At 37.5% G+C, this 23,624-nt stretch overlaps 1 protein-coding gene across 4 annotated transcripts in view; it reads left to right on the plus strand.

Moving 5' to 3' along the window:
* The first annotated feature begins 2,596 nt into the window (after positions 1–2,596).
* RAB3GAP2 (RAB3 GTPase activating non-catalytic protein subunit 2) overlaps positions 2,597–23,624 on the plus strand; it is a 46,393-nt gene continuing 25,365 nt past the window's right edge. The window contains exons 1-10 of one of the 4 annotated variants that reach the window (XM_042789633.1): positions 2,597–2,775; positions 12,829–12,896; positions 15,114–15,237; positions 16,775–16,856; positions 18,977–19,024; positions 19,132–19,207; positions 19,355–19,456; positions 20,575–20,674; positions 22,319–22,417; positions 23,252–23,400. In XM_042789633.1, coding sequence (XP_042645567.1) covers positions 2,667–2,775; positions 12,829–12,896; positions 15,114–15,237; positions 16,775–16,856; positions 18,977–19,024; positions 19,132–19,207; positions 19,355–19,456; positions 20,575–20,674; positions 22,319–22,417; positions 23,252–23,400 — 957 coding nt within the window. In that variant the 5' untranslated portion in view covers positions 2,597–2,666. Of the gene's footprint in view, positions 2,776–12,828; positions 12,897–15,113; positions 15,238–16,774; positions 16,857–18,976; positions 19,025–19,126; positions 19,208–19,354; positions 19,500–20,574; positions 20,675–22,318; positions 22,418–23,251; positions 23,401–23,624 lie in introns of those variants that run through there. The other 3 variants (XM_042789634.1, XM_032989188.2, XM_042789635.1) reach the window with 3 other exon arrangements.

Below are 23,624 nucleotides of genomic sequence, written 5' to 3' on the forward strand. Positions count from 1 at the left end.
GTTCGGGGTGCGGTTCTGTGATTAGATGGCCGTGAAAGGCCTGGTACAAACACAGATGTTTGATGGAGATTCTCCGTATTCTCTTTTCTCTGCATTTTATTGAATGCCAGTTAATTCTTGCTCCCTCCCACATGGAAGCCACTTATGCACGTATTTGATAAGGTAATTGTTTGTATCAAGCTAACATTATGGTATAGATGTGTCTGCTATAACTGTTACTAAATTGCTGGTTCCATTTTCACTTATTATCAAAGACCAAATGCAGAACTCTGCATATAATACCATAATCACATTTATTTATGCTAACTAGCATGGAGGAATGACAGGTGGAGATCATCACTGATGATGAAGAAAGCAGAGTCTTACTCACAGTATTCCACAGATCTGTGGATTGACCCTGAGCAAATTAATTAATCTTTCATTACCTTCATTTCCACAAGTGAAAATCCCTAACATCCATAATTATGTATTTTTGTAAAATGCATTAAGTTCTCCAAATGACAGGACCTAGGTAAATGCAAAGTATTGTTGTTACTGTAAACGCATTGTTTATTTTGGATGGTAAGCATTTATCTGAATGGCTTCAAGAATTTTGCTTAATATTTATGACAGAGGTTTTTCAAAGCGTGTTTTTTTTTTTTTTTTTTTTTCAATAGCCTCCCAAATAATGAATATTTAAAAATTAGTAACTACTGAAGAAGGTATAGCAAACACACAAAAGGTAATTCAGTAGCCAAAGTGATAGCATGAGTTCATCAGGGCTCAACCCCGTCTTGAAATATTAACTCATTTGCTGAATTATTAATTGCCTTATTTTATGCATTAATTGGTATCTTGGCAGTTTTGTAACTTGACTTCTTTACATGCAGTGTCATATGCAGTGTTCGTTAGTCTCTAAATAAGGTTAGTTTACATAATGTGATGAAAGCATCACTAAAGAATGACAAACCAGGTTGTTAATTTCTTGCATACTCTTTATTTATTCACCTGACATTACTAATGACTGTGAATGTTGCAGATCTAAAATGTCACTAAATATTTTCTCCCCACAAGCTTTACATGTTTAATTAGAGCACCTTCAAAATCATTAGCCATTCCTCCACACCAGTTTCTTTCAACACTTCCCACACTGTGACCTTATTTTCGAAGAACTTCCTTCCCATTGGTACACAGCTTGTAATTTTATGCCCGTTCAGAAAAACAGGATTCAACAACTCTGTACTGAATAGGCACAGGATTATTCATCTGCCTAAATTCAAGACTAACCCATGTCTTGCCTGAGGAGCCACAGATTTTAAATGTAAAACCAAAATGTCCCTGCTGTTGCTAAGGGCAAAAATGCTACTGGGTCCCTATTACTGCAACAAAATAGAACAGCTGAAGACATTAAAAAGTTGTCAGGGTAAGTTAAAGCCAGTTTCCTCAAAAATCCGAGATTTTCTAGAGTTTATAGCCTGTTACAGTCTGTGCCTTCAGGGAAGTCCGAATGGATTCCAGTTTGGAATGAAACTGCTCTTAGGAAAAATGTGTTCAGTCTTAAGAGACTTTAGAGACCACCCAAGAAACCTAGGCTACCAACCAATCTTTCAAAATGACTCGGACTACTTGTTCAGTAATTTCTGCTTTTAATTACTAAATACACATGCATTGGTATTTACCAAATAAAAGACATTTGTGTGGAAAAAAAGCAACAGTATCTTTTAGATATCTGATATATATATATATATATATATATATATATATATATATAAAAGCCTGGTAAAGCAGGATCCATTAAAAGAAATTTTGAAGTCCTGTGACAGGGCAATTTCTACTTCTCCGGGGCCCAGAAAACATCCCCTGGTATTCTTCTCAGGTTTTTTTTTCTGCTTGCCCTAGGGGGAGACTTTTGAGGCTGTGGATCAGCTGTCAACACCATACTGATGTCACTCCACAGGAAATCTCACTCATCATAATCACTGCAGCCACTGAGATGCCTCAGTGTCCAGAGGGTATAGGAACTGGTTGATGCTGAACCCAAACAAAAGGTTTCTATTCGCAAGAGCAATTAAAATTGACAGAGACCCTGTCCTCACGACCCACTGAAGGTATTCCTATCCATTAAAGTAATATAGGTGTTCAGGGCTGTGTTGGTTCAGGCTAGGCCTGGATGATGAAATTCTATCAATGTCTCAGAGCATCTTCCTTTAAGAACCAGGCCGGCTGGGAAGCTGTCTTGTCATCCCCGCCAAGTACACAGTCGTTGTCACCAGCGCAACTCTCACATGCTAATTACTGCCACCGACAGCATAATGAGCTGGCCCTGAAAAACCAACACAGGACTTGGCAGCTGTTCTGCCTCCTGGGTTTCCCAGGCCCGGGTGCTCCCAGCCGCTCCCCGGTGGCGGGGCCGCGAGCACACGGCAGCTCGTATCCCAGCCGCGCCGCTCCGGGACGAGGCTCCTCCCGGCGACGCCGTCCGGCTGCAGGCTCAAGGCCCGGGGAAAAACGGACACGCGGGCCGCCATTTCCCCTCAGCAACGGCGGCGGGGAGGGGGAGCCGCGGACGGCACCGCGCGCCGCTCCGCGCATGCGCCCTGCGCGGGGCCGCGCGGCGCCGGGCCCGAGGGAAGTGGGCGACCGTTTCCGGGTTGGGCGGCGGCGACACCGACAGAGGCAGCGGTGCCATGTCGTGCGCTCTGGTTCCCTTCGGCCACTTCCAGGACCTGGAGGCGGCTCGCGATTTCCTGTGCCCGCACCGCCGGCGGGGCAGCGCCGCGGCCGGCAAGGAGAGCGGTGAGCCCGGCTCGGCCTGGCGGGGCGTGGGGCGACGGTGGCGGAGACGGGGCTGCCGGGCGGCGGGGCCCGGAGTGCCGGCCGGACTCTGGGATCGCTCGTCCCCGTTTTCCCTGCCGTCTCTACCGGTTCCAGGGTGTGCCGGCGGCGTGTAGGGGGTAACCGCGGGTAGCAGAGTGCTCGCCATCGTTACTGTGATAAAGAGCTGTAAAGGGTGGATGTCCTGCTGCAGGCGCCACGTCTTCACCTGCAAAGTTCAGATTTTACTGGTGTTGGGAAGTTTCAGGTGTTGGTCCTTATCCTGTACCGTGTAGGTGAAGCTCTTTGCACACAGACACGGTGTGGCACAAACTTTGAGATGAAAGTTTGTAATTTTCTCTCTAAGAGTGTAGTTGTCTGAAGATGTTCTAGTAAGCTTAACAACTGTTGTGTACGCAGAGTTGTCTAATAACGCAAACCACCCTTCAAGTATACCGAAGATTTAGTTTGGCAGCTTAAGCTAAAAGGCAGTAAATATCACAGCAGCCACAGTCCAAAGGTGTGGACCAGATTTCTGCTTTGTAAGGCAATGCATGGCGAAAGCTGATCTGTCTGGCACAGAAGCTGTATTCTCAACAGAGCAGGACCAACAGATCCATGCCCAGGATAGAGAGTACAGGGAAGTGAAACACTGGCCTGTACGTTGTTAGTACGGTACAGTGTTATCTATGTTTGGCTGATGTGGCTTTCTGGCAATGGCATGCAAGGAAAGTGTTTGAAGACGTTAATGAGGATGCTTGTAAAGTCATCTCAACTGTAAACAGCTGTGGGAGAAAGCAGCAAGGTACTTCTTTAAAGAGCTTAAAAGGTCTGTGGGAAAACGAAAAAAGGGGGAGATCATAGGCTGGTTTGTGTTGGAAGAGACCTTTACAGTCCATCTGTTTAGCCCCCCTGCCATGGACAGGGGCATTTTTCACTGGATCAGGTTGCTCAAAGCCCCGTCCAACGTGACCTTGAACACTTACAATAATGGGACATCCATAACTTCTCTAGGCAACTTGTTTCAGTGTCTCACTACCTTAATTGTAAAAAATTTCTTCCTTATATCCAATCTAAATCTACCCTCTTTCAGTTTAAAACTGTTGGCCCTTGTCCTGTCACTATGTGTACTGGTAAAAAAGTGGCACAACAGTTGTGAACAAGTTTTACAAGTGCACTGCATGTTCAGCTAGTTAACTTTACCACTAAAACTTCTGTATGTACATTCTTATATTATTGCTTTATTTTTGTGTTCAAGATTGAATTCAATGTACTTTATTGTTGAAATGCACTTGGAAGAAGGTCATTCTGGAAGAATTTTATACAGCCTGTCTTCATTGTCTAAAACTTTTAGTAGAAAACAGTTATGTGTTGCTACTAGTGCTTGTTGTTTGACTCTAATGATACTCTGAAGAACGCATACAGATTCCGTATGGCTTTTCTTTTGGTATCACCCATATCTAAAGGAGGGATTCTGGAATTAGTAGGGTCCTCTTGTTGCCTATTGAATACTGAAGATAAAAGAAAAATGTTGTGATGTGTTTGTGTTTCTATAGGGATCTGCTGAAAGAAATTTAACTATTTCATATTCAGTAGTACATGTGAGACAAGTTTCTTTAACTTTTGGATTGGATTTATCAAATGGCACCTGTAAAGAGAAAACGTATAGTATGTTATAAAACAACAAAAATGACAGAAGCAAAGAAGATGCATGTTATAAAATGTGCTATTCCATTTTAATGAGTTGGCTGTATTCTGAACGATTTTTACATTTGCTCATTCCATCATCGAGGTAGAGTGTCAGAATCAACTATTTTTCAAGATACTGCTCATTTAGTTTCTTTGAAATCATTTGGACTTATGCCTGTAATTTTTTGATACCACAGCTGTTTTCATGGTTCAGGATAAACCAGCACAAACGTAAACAAGTGAGAGTTCCCAAAGTGACTTTACATAATCTTGTAAGTTAGTTGCTTTGAGGCAGCAATCCTTAGAGTGCTCGGCTTTGACAGGCAGAAACACTGTTGCAACTTGCAGAGGTAGTTTAAGTTAGAACTAAGTAAATTGTGGTGGTATCCTGTTAGAAAAAACTGAGTTTGGCTGGGAGGAACAGGCGATTCTTTTCTGTCAGGCTTGTTCCTCCCAGTCTGCGTCGCTGCTACTTTGTGGCCTAAGCAACTGCATAGCCTGGCTGCGGGGCTGCTGTAAACGCCATTGAGAGGGGGCGGTGCGGATCCCGCAGTTACTGCTGGTCTCTTGGTCTTGTGCCCGCAGTTATTGCTCTGGTTGGAAATACTTAATTCAGTTTTTCATTCTCTCTTTTTTTTTTTTTTTTTCCCCCCCTATTTTGCCTACATACTAATCCGTTTTTCATAGTAAGCAACTGACTTGTTGCACGGCAGTCCAAAATTACTCCCTTTTCTCTTTGCTGGTTGTTGTGTACCTCGACTGTTACATTGTTCACATGGACAAACTCTTTGCTGTAAATAAAGTGAGGAAGTGTGAGACATAAATCTCTGCTTCTAATGTTGTGCATCAGGGAAAGAAAAAAAAATTTGTCCAAGCAAGTTTTTGTTGTCTGTTTTTTGTTTTTTCTTTTTTCTTTTCAGTGCATATTGCAGCTTTATGGCACAAATTGCCAAGGCACATATTTTTAACTAAGATATAAATAAGTAGTTTTATCAGGGAATGCCTTAGTAAAAACATTTCCATTGGCAGAATGTACTGTTTTAGAGCAGTAGTTTAATCAAGTTGTACATTTAAAAACTTGATTTTTAATCTTCTTTTATATTTTCACTCTTTAGGGGAAAAAACACTAGAGTATAGTTTGTTTTTACTGATAAGTTCAACAAAGAAAATATGTTCAAAAGAAATTTGCTGCCAAATACAGTTTTTGTACTAAACTTAAGTGATGTTTATTCACATGTAAACAATTACATAAGCATTAATAAGCACATGTCAAAGTTCTAAGTATTTTTTACTTTGGAGAATCAGCACCCTTTATTTAATTTTGTTTTTTCTTTGTTTGGTTCTTTTTTTTAAAGTTATGCTGCATTTGTATGGAAACTCTTTCACTAGTATTTAAACTTTATAGTTAAATGAAAAATGCTGGCTATCTTAGGAAAGAAAAAAGTTTGTTAAATGAAAATATTTAACAAAAATTATTTCAATTAGCAAATTGAATAACTCTTTTTTTTTTTTTTTTTTTTTTTTTTTACCCCAGTCATAACTTAATGTTTTAGATGCTTAGTAGAATTTTCAAAAGCTCCTGTCAGATTTTGGGTAACATGGTTTTGAAAATGTTCTTTCAGGATCTTCAATGTGTGGGGTTTAGGGATTTTATTAGAAGCTGTAGGTCTTATCTTTTTTGATTTCTTAGTTATAAATCAAAAAAGTTTTTCTGCTGTTCTAGCTTTGGCCACATTTTCATTCTAACCAAACTAACCAAAATATTTTCTGAGTGTATTTGCTACACTAAAATTTAGGGTGATTAGTGTAAAAGCATTTTTGTAGATACATTTTAAATTAAAAGAATTTGCTTGCTTCTGGAGATGCAAGCAGTATACATTTCTAAATCACTATGTGATACAGTGACTTTAATAAAAGTTTGAAGTTAGCTGTCTTAATTATGAATAAAAATGCTGTACCTTTTCACCTGCTCATATTTGATATAGGAGCATATTTAATTCATAATAAATTAATCTAGGTTGTCAATTAAAATTTAATTTGAAAAGGCTTATTAGAGTGCTACATATTAAAACTACAGAGGTAGGTAACTGACTTCAGAATAAAAGTGCAGATTTTTTTTTTTTTCCTTTGTACGGGTAAACATTTAAACATATTCAACAGTAGAAGATGATGATGGAAAGCATCCTATCAACTACAACTTCACTTAATCTTTTCCTGTAGCCCAACAGTTTGTCTAGTTTGTGCAAAGGATATACTTCTCTGATAAACTGGGGAGGAAAATAAGAGGTGTCCTCCTCCTTTGAACCTTGTGTAAAGTCAGTTCTGCAGGTTTCCGTTCCCTGCTAGGTCAGGAAGCACTGGAAGGAAGGGTTCAAGTCATTCTTGTGTGCCTTATGCAATCATATGTTAAGATAATAATGCAATGCTGAAATAACTTAAATGCTCATAGGCTGCTTAAGGTGACCATTTATGGGTTGTGAAGCAAAATATAGCTACTTTTTAGTTGTATATATTAGAATAAAATGCATTGGGGTGGATCTTGTCTCATGTGGCTTAAACAAAACGGTATTAGGGAGAAAGCTGGTTAAAGATGCTTCATATGGAGTTCTCATACCTTTATTCTCTAGAACAAAAAGGGTTTGAATACTTTTTCATATTTTAATAAGCAGGACTAATAAAGCATGAGAATTTAAGATTCTTGGGAAAATTAATGCTAATAATGAGGCAGAAATCCTCTGGAGCCTGAGCCTAGTGGTATCTAAGTGGCTTTGAAGACTGCTGTTTCAACTGTGCAAATACTGGGAATAGAAAGTATTTGCATTACATTTAATTTGACAACTTGCTGTGTTGAAGGTGTTCTGGGATGTGTGTTGGCTAGATCAGAAAACAGCTGTAACAGTTAAGTCCATTATACAACTGCATATTAAAAGGTACACATGATCAAAAAAAATCAATCCTATTTGCAGAATGTGATAAAGCTTCACAGTCATAACAGAATTTTAGCACTAAGAAATTAATAGATATTTAACTGAAGGGAGCAGAAAATTGAGCAATAAACACATTTTCTATAATCTTTATACTTTGAGGAATTTAACGACAGCTTATTAAAAGTGATGTGTCTATTCTTCTAGTAGACTCTGAGCTTGAACTGCAAGTTTTAAAACATTTCATGGGCTTGATGACAGTGATTCAGTGGCATAGCCAGATAGGAATGCTACTAGCTTAACTTTGGGGCTGTTAAGATAAAATAAAAATCAGTACTTTCCTGGTATCCAGATATTTTTTAGTTCCCAAGTGTGATAATCTCCCATTACATAAATGAAATTACTAAGGAAAAAAACCCAAACAAACCCAAACTTGTCCTTGGGATTTCCCGAGCGATGATACCTGCGTCTGTGATAGTGAGCCGGTCACTTCAGAGTGGTGAGTGGTACAGCCCACAACTTTGAGATGCTGTTGCTTGTTTGGGGGAAGAAAAAAAATCAACCCCCCGATCTGGGGGGTTGCTCAGAGCTATGAGGTGTCACTTTACTGCTTCTTTTTACAGTAGGAATGAAAAGTGCTCTTTAGCCCAGTTCCTCTAAACAACATCTTTGGAGTGTGCTTGCACACTTTGCTTTATCTGGATCAACTAATTTAATTCAGAAATACAGAAGGCCAGGCTTTTTATTTCAGAGTTGCAAACAAGGTTACAAAGAATAAAATACATTATAAAATAAAATTCTAGATTACATTTAGCAGTAGGGTTGTTCTTAACTGTTTCTGTCTCCCTCTTATTGCGTTTGGTATAAACATATTGAAGAGTCTTCTGACAATCTCTTTTGTACTGCCTCTTTAATCAGATCCTCCCTCTCCTGATTACATTATATATGTTTAAGATTCAGTCTTCACATAAAATATAAAAATATGCTCTCTACCTGAGTTGTGTTGCATCTGTAATTGTTAATACATTCTGAGATACAGGGAAGACTAAATGATATGCTCTCAACACACATGACTGGTGTCAAAGTCCTTTGTCCAAATCATCTTTGCACCTGAGTTTTTTGCTACTTTAGAACCTCCTTTACTGGACTGACTTATTTCTTTCTTGCTGTAATTTGTCACTTGTACCTGAAAGCAAGCTGAAATACTATGTTTTGTATGTAATTTGTTTCATTAATTTCCTGTGCTATACAGCATCACGAAGTTGTTTGGGTTTTTTCCTCCCTTCTATGGTACCTAAAACTTTGTTTCTGGAGTTAAATTACAACTATAGGCCATGGAAATTTGCAGCATCACTTTAAAGAATCTATGTAGTACCTGGATTATTTTTATTTAGTCATATTCTATTCTGCTGAAAGCAATTGTGACCGTCTAAAGGAACAGAAATTGCTCAAGTGTATATTTTTCAGATTAGAGAGCTGACTTTGAGTGTCATTTTTTTTTTTTTCCCACTTATGGACATCTGAAGTGATAAGAGAAGACGTGTAATACTAGTCTCAAAAGGGGCTTCCTATTAGCGTTGGCAAAACAACCTAATATATTTCTCAGTCCTGATGCTGGAGGAGCTTTGGGAATAAATGGCCTATGATTACTGAATAGCAAGAAGATTTTAAACTATTTCTAAAATTCCTTGGCCTGAAGAGAAAAGAAACTGCTTCTATTTTTCACTAATTATGCAATCCAGTTGTATCAGAATTGCAGTAAATACACATAGAAGAAAATCTGAAATACTTGTACTTTAATATGCGATCATTTCTTGCACTATTACTTATTTTATAAATTCTTAAAGCATGAATGGGGAGCAAGCTGAAAGATCATAAACTCAAAAAACTACACACATGCAATTAAGTATTGTGGTTTAACCCTGGTAGGCGGCTGACACCACCCAGCCACTCACTCACTCCCTCTTACAGTGAGATGCATATCCCACTATGTAGCTACATATGCAGCATTTAAAGCAGCTCTAAAGTTTCAAATGTGCTGATGATGGAATTTTAATGCTGTGTGCTTCAAATTAAAGAATGAAGTGGTTCCTGTAGACCCAGTAGATGAACTTTTATTTTTTCAGTCTCTGTAGTAAAGTAAAATTTGGAATATTGCTGCTGCTTTATCAAAGTAGAACTGTTTACCAGACATCTACTACTAGTCAGAGATAGAGATGAATGGAAATGTAGATTTGCATGGGAAAGCTTGATTTTTTCCCAGCAGTGGATTGGAAAAAATAAACGTGTCTCAACTCAAGAACTGTTTAGGGCTTGTTTAGGTGCTGGTTACTAGATAATGCCTTACATTCCACAGTTGCTAGTTCTGATCTGTAATCTTGCCAAAGGAAATGGTGGGATATTTCTTAAAATCTTCATTGCAAATAGAACTTAGATCCTGTATTATCTCTAACTTGACCAATCTTATCAGGTGCTGGTGCATGGGGGAGTCTCTGCAAACTGACAGCTTCAGTGGCATATTTTGTAATTCATTGGCACAGGTGAATAACAGTGTGCTTTGAGTTGAAGCATGACAGGTGTGTCCCTCTTGCTTCTCTGCCCATTGTTTCAGAGGTTAGTTGTCTATTGTTTAATACCTTGTTTCACTAGCTACTGTATAGATGAATTATCTGAATAATATGGATAAGGAAGCAATTTTGGTTTTAATTTATTTTTTAAAAAAAGAATGTATGGAAGAAAGGATGCTTGCAGGAGCGTGAGAAATACATGATTAAAGTATGCAGGAACAGTCTATACAGTGTGGAGGATGGATATGAAGTAGCAAGCTTCTTAAACCCATGTAAGCAGGAGGAGAGGCTGGCTTTGCAAAGTGGGTTACAGTTCTGAAAGATCTCTACAGCTTCATCGGTGGGATGGTGCCTCACAGTTACCTCATTTTTCCATCCTTTTTTGATTGATCTAGCTTCATCCAAGGAAGACGACAATGACCGTGTAGCTATTTGCAAAGAGGCAGCAAGAATCCTCACAGCTGAAGTTTCATGTTGGGTATTCAGTCTCAGAATTGAAGTGGCTGAAGTTGCTTGGAAAAATTGGTCTGCTCTGTGCTGTAGGGAAAGGCATTGGCCCCGACTGTTTCTTGGATATGATTGTTTCTCTCTGGACTGTGGCACACTGACAGATTTCTTTCCTTCGTGAATTTTACAGGAAGGAAATTTTGTTGCCTTTTGAGATAATAAAATGCAAATAGAAGTAGAATTTTGCTAGCTATCTTAAACTAAACATGGAAGTTAGTTACTATTTTCTTCTTGTGATTTATATTCAACAGTGTTTGACATAATTCTCCTTTACATATTTGTACATTGGAAAATTCTCAACCTCATATACAAGATGAGGCTGTAACCCTTGGAAGCTTGTTATTTATATAGTTACGCCTGAAATAAATGTGTAGTCAGCTCGGTATTGATGATGATGTAGTAAAACTGGCATACTTACCCATTTTGTAGATCGTCCAGACCTTTCAATTTTAGCAAAAGTTATTCATGGAGTCGGCATTTTGTCTTGTGAAATACCTTCTCAACAGCATTGGTGGAAAGTTTCTTTCTCAAGCTAAAGTATTTTTTTTTAAAGGTTTTTTGTCTTCATTAGCCACACAGAAGTTTAAAAATCTGCTTAAACACATAGAATACTGATTTCTGTTTTGTTGTACTGGATTCTGCCTTTTTTTGGTGGTAAAGAAACCAGAATTTTTATACCAAATAAAATTGGAGTGTTCTTGATACAAACCTTCTTATCTTGCCCATACTGTTTGACCACACAAAATGGCAAAATCTTGCTTGCTTAAAGCTAAATTTAAACGAATTTGAGGCATGACATTTAAACAACTTCTTATGGTCAAAGTAGCTGTGACATCTGTTAATGAAAGACTTGAAAGAAATCCTTGGAAAAGTCTTGAAGTCTTACTGATGTTACTGCTTCAGATTTCGTGCTAGTGCTTCTAGGTGGAAGTCAGTGCTTGGATTTTTTACTGAACTACAGTGATGCTTATTGACTTACTGAGGGTCCCAATGATGGTGCTGTTTTGAGAATTGTGCATCTTCTTCTCCTAAATGCCTGTGCATAATTACCCTTTGCATATGCTTTTAAATTCACATCAAATTCTGTATTTTTAGATGAAAGAATTTCAGATATGTTTTATATAAGACTAATACATTCACTTTTATAAGACAACGGAGAAGTAGGCCTGTCTCTACAAATCTCAGTTTTCTTAGTTGTCTGTGGTATTTTGTAATCTTGTGGTTTCTCTGAGGTTTCTGAATGACATAACAAACTGATCAGTGTCTCCTTAGTTTTCCAGTGTTGTCTTGCAAAAATGGGTATAGACAAGGTCCTTGTGCTCACTTTCCCCGCGGAGGTCACAGCTTCAGCTTTTGATTTGGCTGCTTTGGGAGTGATGGTGGGATCAGCATTATTCTGGACTCAGACGTTTTGTTGTCACAGGAATTTTCATGTACTGTCATTCCCTGTTAAAATGAATTTATGTTGCTACTGGTTGATCCTGCAGTTGACTTAAATCAAACCAAAATCCACTATTATGGAAAGGAAGATATTTTACTTATGCATAAAAGAATTGTTTCATGTGAACTTGTGGGTATGTGGTTCTTGTGGTGTGTTACAGGTGGTTTTATGCCAGTTAGTAAAACATCAGGAGGCATATACATTGAGTCCTGAAGGGTTGGAGAGAGCCTACTGTCCCTTCACTTTCCCTCTGTAGCTGCCTAATATGTGCAAGATGGGGCTTTTGTCATCTTTGGAGTAGTGATAATTAGATAAATCAAGCTAAAGCTTAAGTTTTGTGATAAGGTCTTAAGTATCTATACCTGCTGGAGAAAGTTTTTGTGGAGTGGACACATAGGGTGGCCTTTACTTTATATCTTCACTTTTTGCTTCGACTTGCTGTATAAAACTAGCAGTATGTCTTAGCTCTTTTGAAATGTCTGTGAGAAACTGAGAAAAAGGCAAATTTGATTGAATAATTTGTTCTAGTAAAGTGCAGAGAGGCCCTGTTGAAGGATCAATGATGTGTTGTACCAGGCACTGTAAGATGTTACTTATCCAGAGTTCTAGATGCAGTCAGTCAGAATTAATTTGACACGGGAGTTGTTACACCTCTTTCCAATTTGTAATTAGGTTACATCTTCTATTATTACTTTTCCATAGTGTCAAAAATGGAAGTAAATACAGAGAAGTAAAGCAGCCATTTCTACCACTTTGTGGTTATTTCTGTAGAACTTGTTTAGTACCTGCCATAAATGAAGTTCTAATGCATTGAGGGTGAAAGGAAAACAACACCCAGCAATCCCTTTTGATTGTGTTTTTTATTGCCTGTGCTGTATTCATGTGACACATCTTTTTTCGCTCAAAGCAGGCAAATCAACAAGCTGGGAAGATGGTGGCTGGGGAGCCTGGGATGAAACAGAATTACAAGAACCTGTAAGTTCATATATATGAGTTTTCATTGCTAACGTGCCCATTCTACAAGACTTTTCCAGTTGTTTGCGTGGTGGGTTTTTTTCTTGTATAGTTATCACCTGGGCAAGAAGGATCTTGATTAATCTTTTAAATGTGACTGCTTGTTTGTTCCTTTCTCCTGTAATTGTTTGTAAATATATCTGGGATGTTACCTACTGTGATAATTACTCATATTCTTGTATTTTGTAGGGTTTTTCCTCACTAGACTATACACACAGCTTCCTGTGCTGCTGCAGCTGGTGGCATCTTTTTTTTTTGTCCTATAGCTAGTCAGTGACAGTCGGGCATGGCAGTGGAGTTACAATAATCTACCTTGAATTAATATAAATCAAAACCTCCTAAATTATGAACCACTGACACTAGCATCTTTCTAATGATCACGTAGCGCTCTTTTTATGGTGTGATGCGTGAATGGTGTTACTGGAGGGATCAAATTACATATGTAGGCTAGGGCAGCACAGTTGCTCTTTAAAGCGGGGAAAAACATCTCTCTGCCCAACCAGTTTGACTAAGGTGGCCAGTCTATTAATTGTTGCTAAGGCTGAGACTTCTAGCTACCAACTGATTTGCATAAGATGTTAGGGAAGCTGTCTGTGTAGAAATCCTCTGCACCTGAATGAATCATCTGAACACAATTGCTTGATTAATTCCTTGTGAGAGAGAGCTAATGGAGTAGACTGACTAATCCAGACCTCAGCTTACCAATAAAACTCTCCTATCTGATGTCTTTATCTCAGTATGCAGGAAGTACACTGAAGGAGTTAGGCAGCATCCTTGTAATTGCTAATTTCAGCGGGGAAACAGATTTTTTTTCAGCTGAGGTGACAAGTTGAAACAAGCATGGCGTCTCCCAGGGATGAATCAGTGATGCTGATGTCAGGGAATGACAGTATAAAATTTTTTAAAATATAATGAGTATTCAGCTCCACTATAATTGCCATGAAATGAGTGTGTTTCTCAGGTCACATCTTTGTTATATGTGCTTTAATGTTTGTAACTTCCTTAATGAGGAGAACAAATGCTTTGTTTTTTACTTATGTTGTAATTTGATAGAACCAGCAGGTGTTGCTAAATTGAAATTGTCTTATTTTTCATTCTTTCCTTTAAAATGTCAAACTCTTCTGCTGGGTAATTCACATTCTTCTTGCTAAAGACTTCCTTCTCTGCTTACATGTTTTCCTCCAAAGTTCCTAGTGGTTCCAGGTCAGACTCTTCAGAAAGAAAAAAACCTCTTATCCATGGCAAACAGGTTGCTCTGGGTAGGAGCATATAAGTACATGAGTCTGTATGTCTGAACAAACACCAAAATGAGTGCATCTGTCTAGCACAGAGTTGAGAATTATTAGTGTAATATAACAACGAATTCCCTTGTTAAACCTTTTAACTGTCGGTTGATTTGCATTATAGTTGGTGTAAAATGCATCTTTTCTTGGAATTACTCAAGTCATTCAGACAAGTATCTATTTCATGGAACACAGGAACTTCTGAGAAGGCATTGAAAATTTAAAAAAAAAAAAAAATGAAAAAGAAAACCCCATAAAGTTTATAAAAAGTTTTCTTCCACAGGGTGTCTCTTTATGGAACTGGTTAGCTATTTTGTGGGGATGATGTTGAAATCTTGTCTTAAATGCTGATTTTAATCATTCTGTCTTCCACCTTTTAAATTAGTTTCTTTTGACAAGTTCAGTGCTTTTCCTTGTTTTGGAAAGCCACATGATACCAATTGCACGTTACCAGGAGGCTTTAGTGTGAATGCCAGATTAGCTACTTCCCTCATATGTGCATATATTTACTTAATGCTGATGAGTGTATGAGTTTGGATAAATGGTTCATTTTGAGTGTGGATTATAATAAGAATAACTAAAGAGATTCTTTCCAGTCTCCAATAATAATAAAACTTTAAATCTCATTCTTCGAGTGTTGCTTTGAAAGGAGATGATTTTGAGGAGCTTATAATGGATACTTCTTTGTTTTCTGTTTTGTAAACAAACAGATAGAATTAGTGCAAGGTTGATGCATTTCTCATGGCTTTTCATGCAAGTTGGACCTCTAGTGACTTGATAAGTAATAGTCCATTCAGTGCTGGTATTGAGGGCGAGCCAAATTGTTGTTGTGAACCTTGCAAGTTCTGCTACGTTTGAAAATTGTTGCATACCTTGATTAGAGCCTTACCTGTAGGAAGAAGAGGAATCGAATTCCAAGAACCAGAGAAATTACTGGCTTCAGGACTGTGTAATGTCCTTGTCACCAACAAATGACCTTATGGTAATAGCTAATGAACAGAAAGCAGTCTTTTTAGTGCGTAAGTATACATTCTAGTAAGTATATATGCTAAAACACTTAATAGTAATCAGGGCAAGATTTGTTTTCCCCCAGCCCCACCTGCTTACCCCCCAAGTCATACCTTCAAGAGTTTCTGGAGTGTTTTCTAGTACACATCATGCATTTTCTAGGTACTGCTTGGTAAGAAAGTTGTTTTGTCTTTACTTCTCAGCTATATTTTGATCAGAGAAAGCTATTTTGTCATGTATAACTAATATATGCTATAGCTACCCAGTTGTTTGAGATGCTCAGAGATACTGACATTTTGTGCTCTGTAAGAAAAACAAAACTTTCGTATTAATTTTAGCCATTAAGAAATACTTGACCTTATTTTTCCTTTTCCTTGGAAAAAATGAACTGGGCCACTGTCACTTGGAGAAGGGAGTGCTGAGGTGGATTGTTTTTGAGGTTTTTACCTTTGATAGAAAATTCTTCTCCATCTTATAATGGGTGGCTTTATATTTTACTTTAAAGTAGGGCTCGCTGAACTTTTAAAGGTACCCTTAGTAATAGATGAACACTGATCAGACAGCTGCTGTTTACATTTGTGCAGTTGCCTGTGGTGCTGGTGCTGTTAACAGCTGCAGTTGGTGGCATGTGAGCACGATTAAGGGAAACCTCTTGATACGGGGATTGTTTTACCATTTTAAAACAAAACCAGGCTGTTGAAGCTCAGAGTTGCATAATTGGGCAGATTGCATTGAGTTGTCCTGCTGCATTTGTCATTCCCTGCAAAGTTGTGTGTTCCAAAACCATTGTATACTAGTTGATAATTTTTCACCAATAATTAAAAGCTAGCAGTACTCCTCAGAAACTTCTTGGTGGATCAAGAATAAGGAGGTGATGTAGCTCACTTGCTGGAGAACTGCTTCTGCTGAACTGCACAGTGGCAACTGTACTGTCAATGTCTCAGATTTTAGGTGTCAGGCAAATGGCACACAACACTAACTTTTTTGTAGTTGTCCATTGGTACCTTGGAGATGATTCAACAATTAGATGTCAGCTGTAATACCACCCTGTGAAAAATAATGTATAGTGTTTTCTAACCTTGATTATGAGGTGATGATTAGAAGTTGTCAGATTTAATGCAGGATTCCCAAGTCCTTCTTGGCAGTCAAAATTAAATTTTTCTGTTTATTTAAGGTCATCTTCAGTAATCTTCCCAGAAGTTTGCCCTTGCTTAGTACTTTCCTCCTAACAAAGGCTGTTGCATGAATTGAGCCTTTTAAAATTTGATGAAGTAGATGTTACTGTATTAATGTTTTTAAACAAATCTAGGCATTTCAGAATTTTAGTAGCGTGTTGTTCCATGTAAATTTCTAAGAAAACATGAAAGTTCTTTAGAAAAGTCACTAAAAGTGTCTTGTTATTTTTATGGTCTTCAAGTTTTGTAATTGGTACTTAGTCTAAATGTGGTAGGATGTATTATACAGAAGAGAAGGACTAGGAATAGAACTACATTTGAGAGATGCAAAACATTACAGTTTTATAGATGGTGTCTTTATTCTTAATGGCAGCTAAATGGAAGCACAGTGACAAAGGAAAAGAAGAAATGCAATATGCTGTTGGCTGGAGTGGCTCTCTGAATGTTGAAGAAGGGTAGGTGTTGAAATGCAGCTGTGATTAAAATGTTGTTTTCATGTTTGATAATTAGTAGCATATGCTTTTTACTTACTCTTTTTTTATTTCATCCAAGTGCATTCATGGTCTTATGCATTTTAATGTTGAAAACAGAAATGGAGTAGCCTGGGTGATCAGAAACATTGTCTGCAAAGGTCACTCTTCATGTGTAGTGTGATATCTCAGGACAAGTTCATACAAATTAACAGAGGTCCTCTCTGTGCAAATCTGTGTATTTGCATGTAATCTATACATTCCAAGAGATCTGGATTATCATGATTTTTATAAGTTCCTGTTCTAGAAGGGGAAAAGAATAAGTACCCATTTACTCACTTTGAAAAATGTACCTTTATAGTAGAGATGAAATTTTGTTAGGGGATGTTGCAACTAGAATTGTATGAATTTTGCTTTAGAAATACTTCTTTTCATTTTTGAAAACCTTAAGCAAATATAAAGTCATCTCTGATCAAGAAATGGTTTGGGCCTCTAAGTCATTTAGGGACTTGGAAAATTTGCTTTGGTCATGCATTTGGTATTTATACAATACTTCTGCTCGATCTGTCTTCAAATAACGAGACAGATGCTTTCTTGAATCTCCCATATGGAAAAGGATTTTGCATTTTGTTATTAAGTTTGCAGCCTTGAGTAGCTGTCTGCCTCTGAACATGCTCCCTATTGGCTTCAACCTTCTGTTCTGCTGCAGAAGGTGTTGACTTAACTGGCTTTTCTCCAATCTGTAAAAATCATAATGCTTTTTTGTAAAACTGCCACTGCCACACATTTGAACTGTTTTATGTGCATCTAAGTTTTTTTGGGTTTGTTTTGTTTTTTTTTTTTTTTTTTTTTTTTACCCCCCATACTGCCACTGAAATTACCCTATCATCTTTTATTAAAAAAAAGGAAATTTTGTTTGGGAGTTTGTTTCTTACTACTGTTAACAGCCCCAAGAAACACTATCATACAGAACAGGTGGCTTGCTTAAGATAGGCGTGGTTATATTCACTACATCTTGATTTAAGGTTTGAAAGTGTTTCCTGTATGTGAGGGTTCTATTTCTGTGGAAGTGTAATTATGGCAATTGCTGTCAGACTGTTGAAAGACTTGACTTTTTGTGTGTGTGTGTGTGTGTTGTTTTTTTTTTTTTTTTACCCACCGACATTGTGTTCAACTGGTAATATTCTGTGGTGGCTAAACTTTGCTATTGGAAGATGAGATTTCACCGAGATATTTAATACTGCTTTGAAGTTGTAACTGAATTGCAGCTTATGTCAAACTTGTGTTTAGAAAACTTTTTTTTCTATAATTGTCAAGCCTGATTATTTAATCGCACCTTAGGGAATGGAGGTGACCTGAAATGCAAATAATCAACAGTACTGTGGGCATTTATGCTTTGAGGGCTGCTTGGCATGTCATCTTGAATTTATATGCTCTTTCATAAAACCTTTGTATTGCTTCTGTTTCCCCAGACAGTATAAAACTTTCTGTCATGGTAACAGTTAAATAACTTTTGATTTGAGATATTGAGGCCTGCTCATCTGCTTGCCTTCTGCATGTTTTGCCTGCCGTGCATTGAGCACACTCAGTTACTGCATTTACTGGGAAGGCCATGTTAGCTCTTCAAATGCTCTCAAATTATAAAGCAGTGAAATGCAATGGATATAAAATCTACCTAATTGTGTGATGTATTTAAAAAAATTATTTTGGTAATCATGGTTCAGTTGTTTCTTAAAAAATGTCATTGAACTTGGTATATTATTAAAATCAGAAAAAAATTACTTACCTTTAGGCACACAAAGTTTAACTTGAATCTTTATTGAAGAGTACTGGCAGAATAATCAGTCTGTAAATGATGAAAGACAACATTAGCAAGGTATAATAAGCACTCATGCAATACATTTGGACACTCATGAACTTGTAATTGAAAATGTCTTTAAAATAAAAGTTTTTTTTATTTTTAATATGAATTTGATATATTGTGTGCTGCATTAATATATTCTTAAAATATTAAAAATTCTGACTTGGCAAGATCTCTTGTGTAGAGTAAAATTTCACAACTGGAGAAAAAAATACACTTATTAGTTTTATCTTTCTGTTTCTAGTGAATGTGTGAGTAGTGTATTGTGTATCCCACTGGCAAGTCAGAAGAGGTAAGGGTTGATATTCTTATATATACACATCATTAGTCTCCTTACGTTACACTTTAATGCTTAGAGCAGAATTTGTTTTTAACTTCTAGTATATCTTTGTGAAACAGGAGTTCTACAGGCCGACCTGACTGGACCTGCATTGTGGTTGGCTTCACCTCTGGCTATGTTCGTTTTTACACTGAGGTATGTTTCTCAGCATGGTAGACCCACAAGCAAGCTATTGTAATAAATGTCTATTTCTATAAAACTTCTGTTTCTGCAGATAGTGCTTTTTGCTTTCCCTAAGAGAAGGGACAGAAACATTCATGCTTATTATTCTTTCTCTTCTAGAGTGGAGTACTGCTTCTTGCACAGCTTTTAAATGAAGACCCTGTCCTACAGCTTAAGTGCAGAACCTATGAAATTCCCAGGCATCCTGGTGTCACAGAACAGGTTTTGTCAGATTATTTCAAAAGAGAAGTGGCAGTGTTATGGGGTATGAAAGGGAGTGTTCTCTGTGAATCCTCCATGTCCTTTACCAGTTTTTGATGGGATGGACAATTCATTAGAACAAGAGACTCGGGATTTCTTGTTTTAGAAGTATTCATGTCTGTATAGCTTGAGGATTCAGAATTTCTTTTTATTTTTTTAAGTATTTAGTTAAAAACAGAACAAATCTAAAGATTTTCTCTGTGATAACCTTGAAAAGGAAGGCTTCATTCATTTCCTGTTCTGTGCACAAAATACGATAATATATTGATGAAAGGACAAAATGCAACTTGACAGGGGCCAAGAGCTGTATATATTCATTTATAAGAACTTATCTTAATTATTTCACGGAGAAGATAGCTGAAAATTAAAACAATCTTTATAGGAGGTAGTGCTGGGAACCTGCATGTCATGAGTATTTCCTGCAGAGAAGGCTCTTGCAGAGCTCAAGCTAGCTGAAAAGCCAGCTTTCTTTGCTTTTGGCTGAGTTGGCATGCTTTATGCAGAAAACTAAAGTTACAGAAATTTCCAGGTTTGCTTTATACAAATGCTCATGTGAATTATTAGCATGACATTTTGGGATCAGTTCTGAAATACAGAAACATTAAGGAATTTGAGTCTTGAATTTATATCACCAAATTATCATTTATGTGCCCAAGTGGTAATTCAGGTACTAATCCAGTTTCAGAATTTAGCTCATAAAACCTTGATACTTGCATTCTAGATAAACCTGTTTTTCTGTGGCCTTAACAAACTGCTGTAACGTTTGTATTTTCTCCCTAAGCTATAAAATATATTAAGAAAACATAAAAGTCATTGAAAGAAGATAAAGATTTAGAATGATGTGCCTAAATAACTTACTCATACAGTGGATGGTTTAATACTGAATTTCTATAGTTTTGCATTAGTCTGTTGCCTGTGGCTTGTTTGATATTAACTCTCTGGACATAATTCTCATCTTTGTGTAGTGAATAGTATAAAAAGCCAAAATATAAGCTGTTATAACAGTAACAGTGATGTGTTTGTTTGTGTGTTTGTTTTTTTTTTTTTTTTTGTCTCCCTTCTCTCATTTTCTTCCACAGAATGAAGAACTAAGTATCTTATATCCAGCAGCAATTGTGACAATTGACGGTTTCAGCCTCTTTCAGTCCCTTCGTGCATGTCGCAATCAGGTAGCAAGAGGTACGTTTAAGAGGAAATGTTTATTTCTGGCTCTGTTAATAGTACTTTACTTTACATGAAATTTGTTTGTTAAATATCAAATCAAGGTGGAATTTGGGTCTTCCCTTGCTTGTCCATCAATATGTAGGCATCTACTATATACAAGGAAATTTCTTTGCAGAAAATGTTCTTGGAGCACAAGTTGGCTGAGTAGCATTGACTGTTTTGTACATTCTCACCATAATGCTGTATATTGATTTTGTCTGGGATAGAGTTAATTTTCTTCATAGTAGCTAGTATGGTGCTGTGTTTTGGATCTGTGATAAAAACAGCCTTGATAACACACCAATGTTTTAGCTGTTGCTGAGCTGTGCCTACACAGCATCAAGGCTTTTCCTGTTTCTCATACTGCCCCGCCAGCAAGCAGGCTGGGGGTTAACCAAAAACAGGGAGGTGACACAGCTGGGACAGCTGACCCCAGCCGGCCAAGGGGCTATCTCATACCATATGATGTCATGCCCAGTGGTAAAAGCTGGACGCAGAGAAGGGAGAAGTGGGGGAATGTTCAGAGTTATGGCATCTGACTCCCCAGGTAACTGTTATGTGTGATGAAGCCCTGCTTTCCTGGAAACAGCTAAACACCTGCCTGCTGATGGGAAACAGTGAATGAATTCATTATTTTGCTTTGCTTGCGTGCAGAGCTTTTGCTTTAGCTGTGAAACTGTATTTATCTCAACCCATGAGTTTTCTCACACGATTCTCTTCCCCTCACACTGTTACATATGTGTTCTTGTTCTAATATTCTTCCCTAGACATCTGGTTTTAGCTCTGCTCAGATCCTGATTTGCCATGGCAGATTGTTCTCTGGGTCTGCCTGGTAACGTTTACCCTTTTAATGAAACAGTAGCATTTTCATGGAATATAAGAGAAGGCAAAACTCTTGTAAATCAAAACTTTAAAAAGTGATATTCTGTGAATCATGCAACAAATGCAAAAGGAAACAGACACTGTAGTGAGAAATATTCATCTACTTTCACAAACAGAACACACTCTACTCTGTGAGAGAAGATCACCATTTGCAGAGAAGCACTTACATCTAGTTGTAATATCTGCAGCCAGAGTGCTATGTCTTCTTTCATTCTTGATCATTTCTGTTTGTCATAATAGGTGTTTGAAGAGTTTCAATCATCGCTTTAACTTTACCACTGTTCTTACCTCACACTTACATACCTAGTGAACGTGCTGACTTTGCAAGTACTTTGGCAGGGGGGTTTCCACTTAAACACACCCAGGCCCCAGAAATAAATTGTAGTAGCATTATAAAATTGTACATAATATTAAATCATAAATGACTAGTAAGAAAAGATCTCTTCAAGTACAAAATACAGTTGTGATGGAATAACATGTGCAATTTCATTCAGTTAATTGTTTTAAAATGTTTTATTTCATTAAGGTATTTAGGTTTTTTTGTTTTTGTTTTTTTTTTGTTTTGTTTTTTTTTTTAATAAAAAGGGCCATTTTAGCTCAGCAACTGTTTAAATGTATGTTAATTTAAAGCTAGATTATTTTATGGTTTCAAATTGCATCATTTTTTTTCCTTAGTTATGCTATTCCTTTGTCTTTGACTCAGTAGGAATTTTTTTATGTTCTATCAACTTTTGTCAGCTGCAGCATCTGGCAATGAGAATGTCCAGCCTCCACCATTAGCTTATAAGAAATGGGGTTTGCAAGATGTGGATACAATTGTTGACCATGCTAGTATTGGTAAGCATTTCTGTTTAATTTCAAATATTTAGCTTAAATGAAACTGAATGTTTTCATGCTGTTAAATTTGTGGTGAGAGCACTTCATGATACTGGTTGGATAGACATAAATAGTGGGAGAAGGCTGTGATAGTGAATGATCTCATTAACTATTATCAAAAGTATGTTTTCCTTTTACTTCTAGTCTGATTGAGCCTTTCCTCCCCACTTGAGGGGAGAAAAGATGTTACAGCTGTAGCTGTCTTGTCCTCTGCTGTGAGCTAAGAGGGACTAGATCAGAAGCAGTTATTCCCATTTCTGTCAGGTTAAAGAACTGTCTGGCAGACAGGTTAAGACTGGTATGGGTCTTTCCTCAGTCTAGCATATAAAGAAACTAAAATTTGAGACTACTCTTTTCCAAAAAAGACAAACTGACTTCTAGGGTCTCAAAGACTTTTACTCCTTCGGAATTTGCAGAAGCCCAGGTTCTTGTCAGACAGGCAGATCTGAAGGACAGTAAGCTTCATTTCTCTTCCACCCTTTTCACAAAAGCAGGTAAGGGACCAGGAGGGGTCTAAAAAGGCAGGCAAAGTGAATTTGATAGATATGTTTTGCTGCTGAACTCTGCTGAAATTTTTTTCTTCTAAACAAACCAACTACGCTTTTTAATTAACCTGAGTACATTAGGTTATTTCTGCTGTGTTCTTTGGAATGTCTGTGGTTAAAGCTGCTCCTCCTCCCTTCCCCCTGAATGTTGGCTGGTCAGTCAAGAAGGCAGGAATACATTTAGACTTCTAGAGCGATTACATGCCTTTGTTCTGAAAGTATAAGACATTCACTTTAATGTTTTTGTTAGGCATCATGACACTGTCTCCTTTTGATCAAATGAAGACTGCCTCCAATATAGGTGGATATAATGCAGCTATAAAAAACAGCCCACCTGCTATGTCTCAGTATGTTACTGTTGGATCCAATCCTTTCACTGGTTTCTTTTTTGCCCTGGAGGTATGTACTACAAAGATGACTTGCTGAAACTTTGAATAATTAATCCTTCTCTTTTCTGTATGAGTATTTCTGAAGTATTCTTATGCTTATTTTATGCTGACATTTCCCCTTCTTGATCTTCTGAAACTGGAATGATTTGGAGTGGATGTGATAGTAATGTCTCCCACAGGTTTCTGCTAATGAGAAATTTTATTTTCTGTCTTAAAATGAATGTAATAGTCAAT

This window comes from Tyto alba, unplaced genomic scaffold (assembly GCF_018691265.1).
Source record: "Tyto alba isolate M040663 unplaced genomic scaffold, T.alba_DEE_v4.0 Super-Scaffold_16, whole genome shotgun sequence".
Classification (NCBI taxonomy): Eukaryota; Metazoa; Chordata; class Aves; order Strigiformes; family Tytonidae; genus Tyto; species Tyto alba.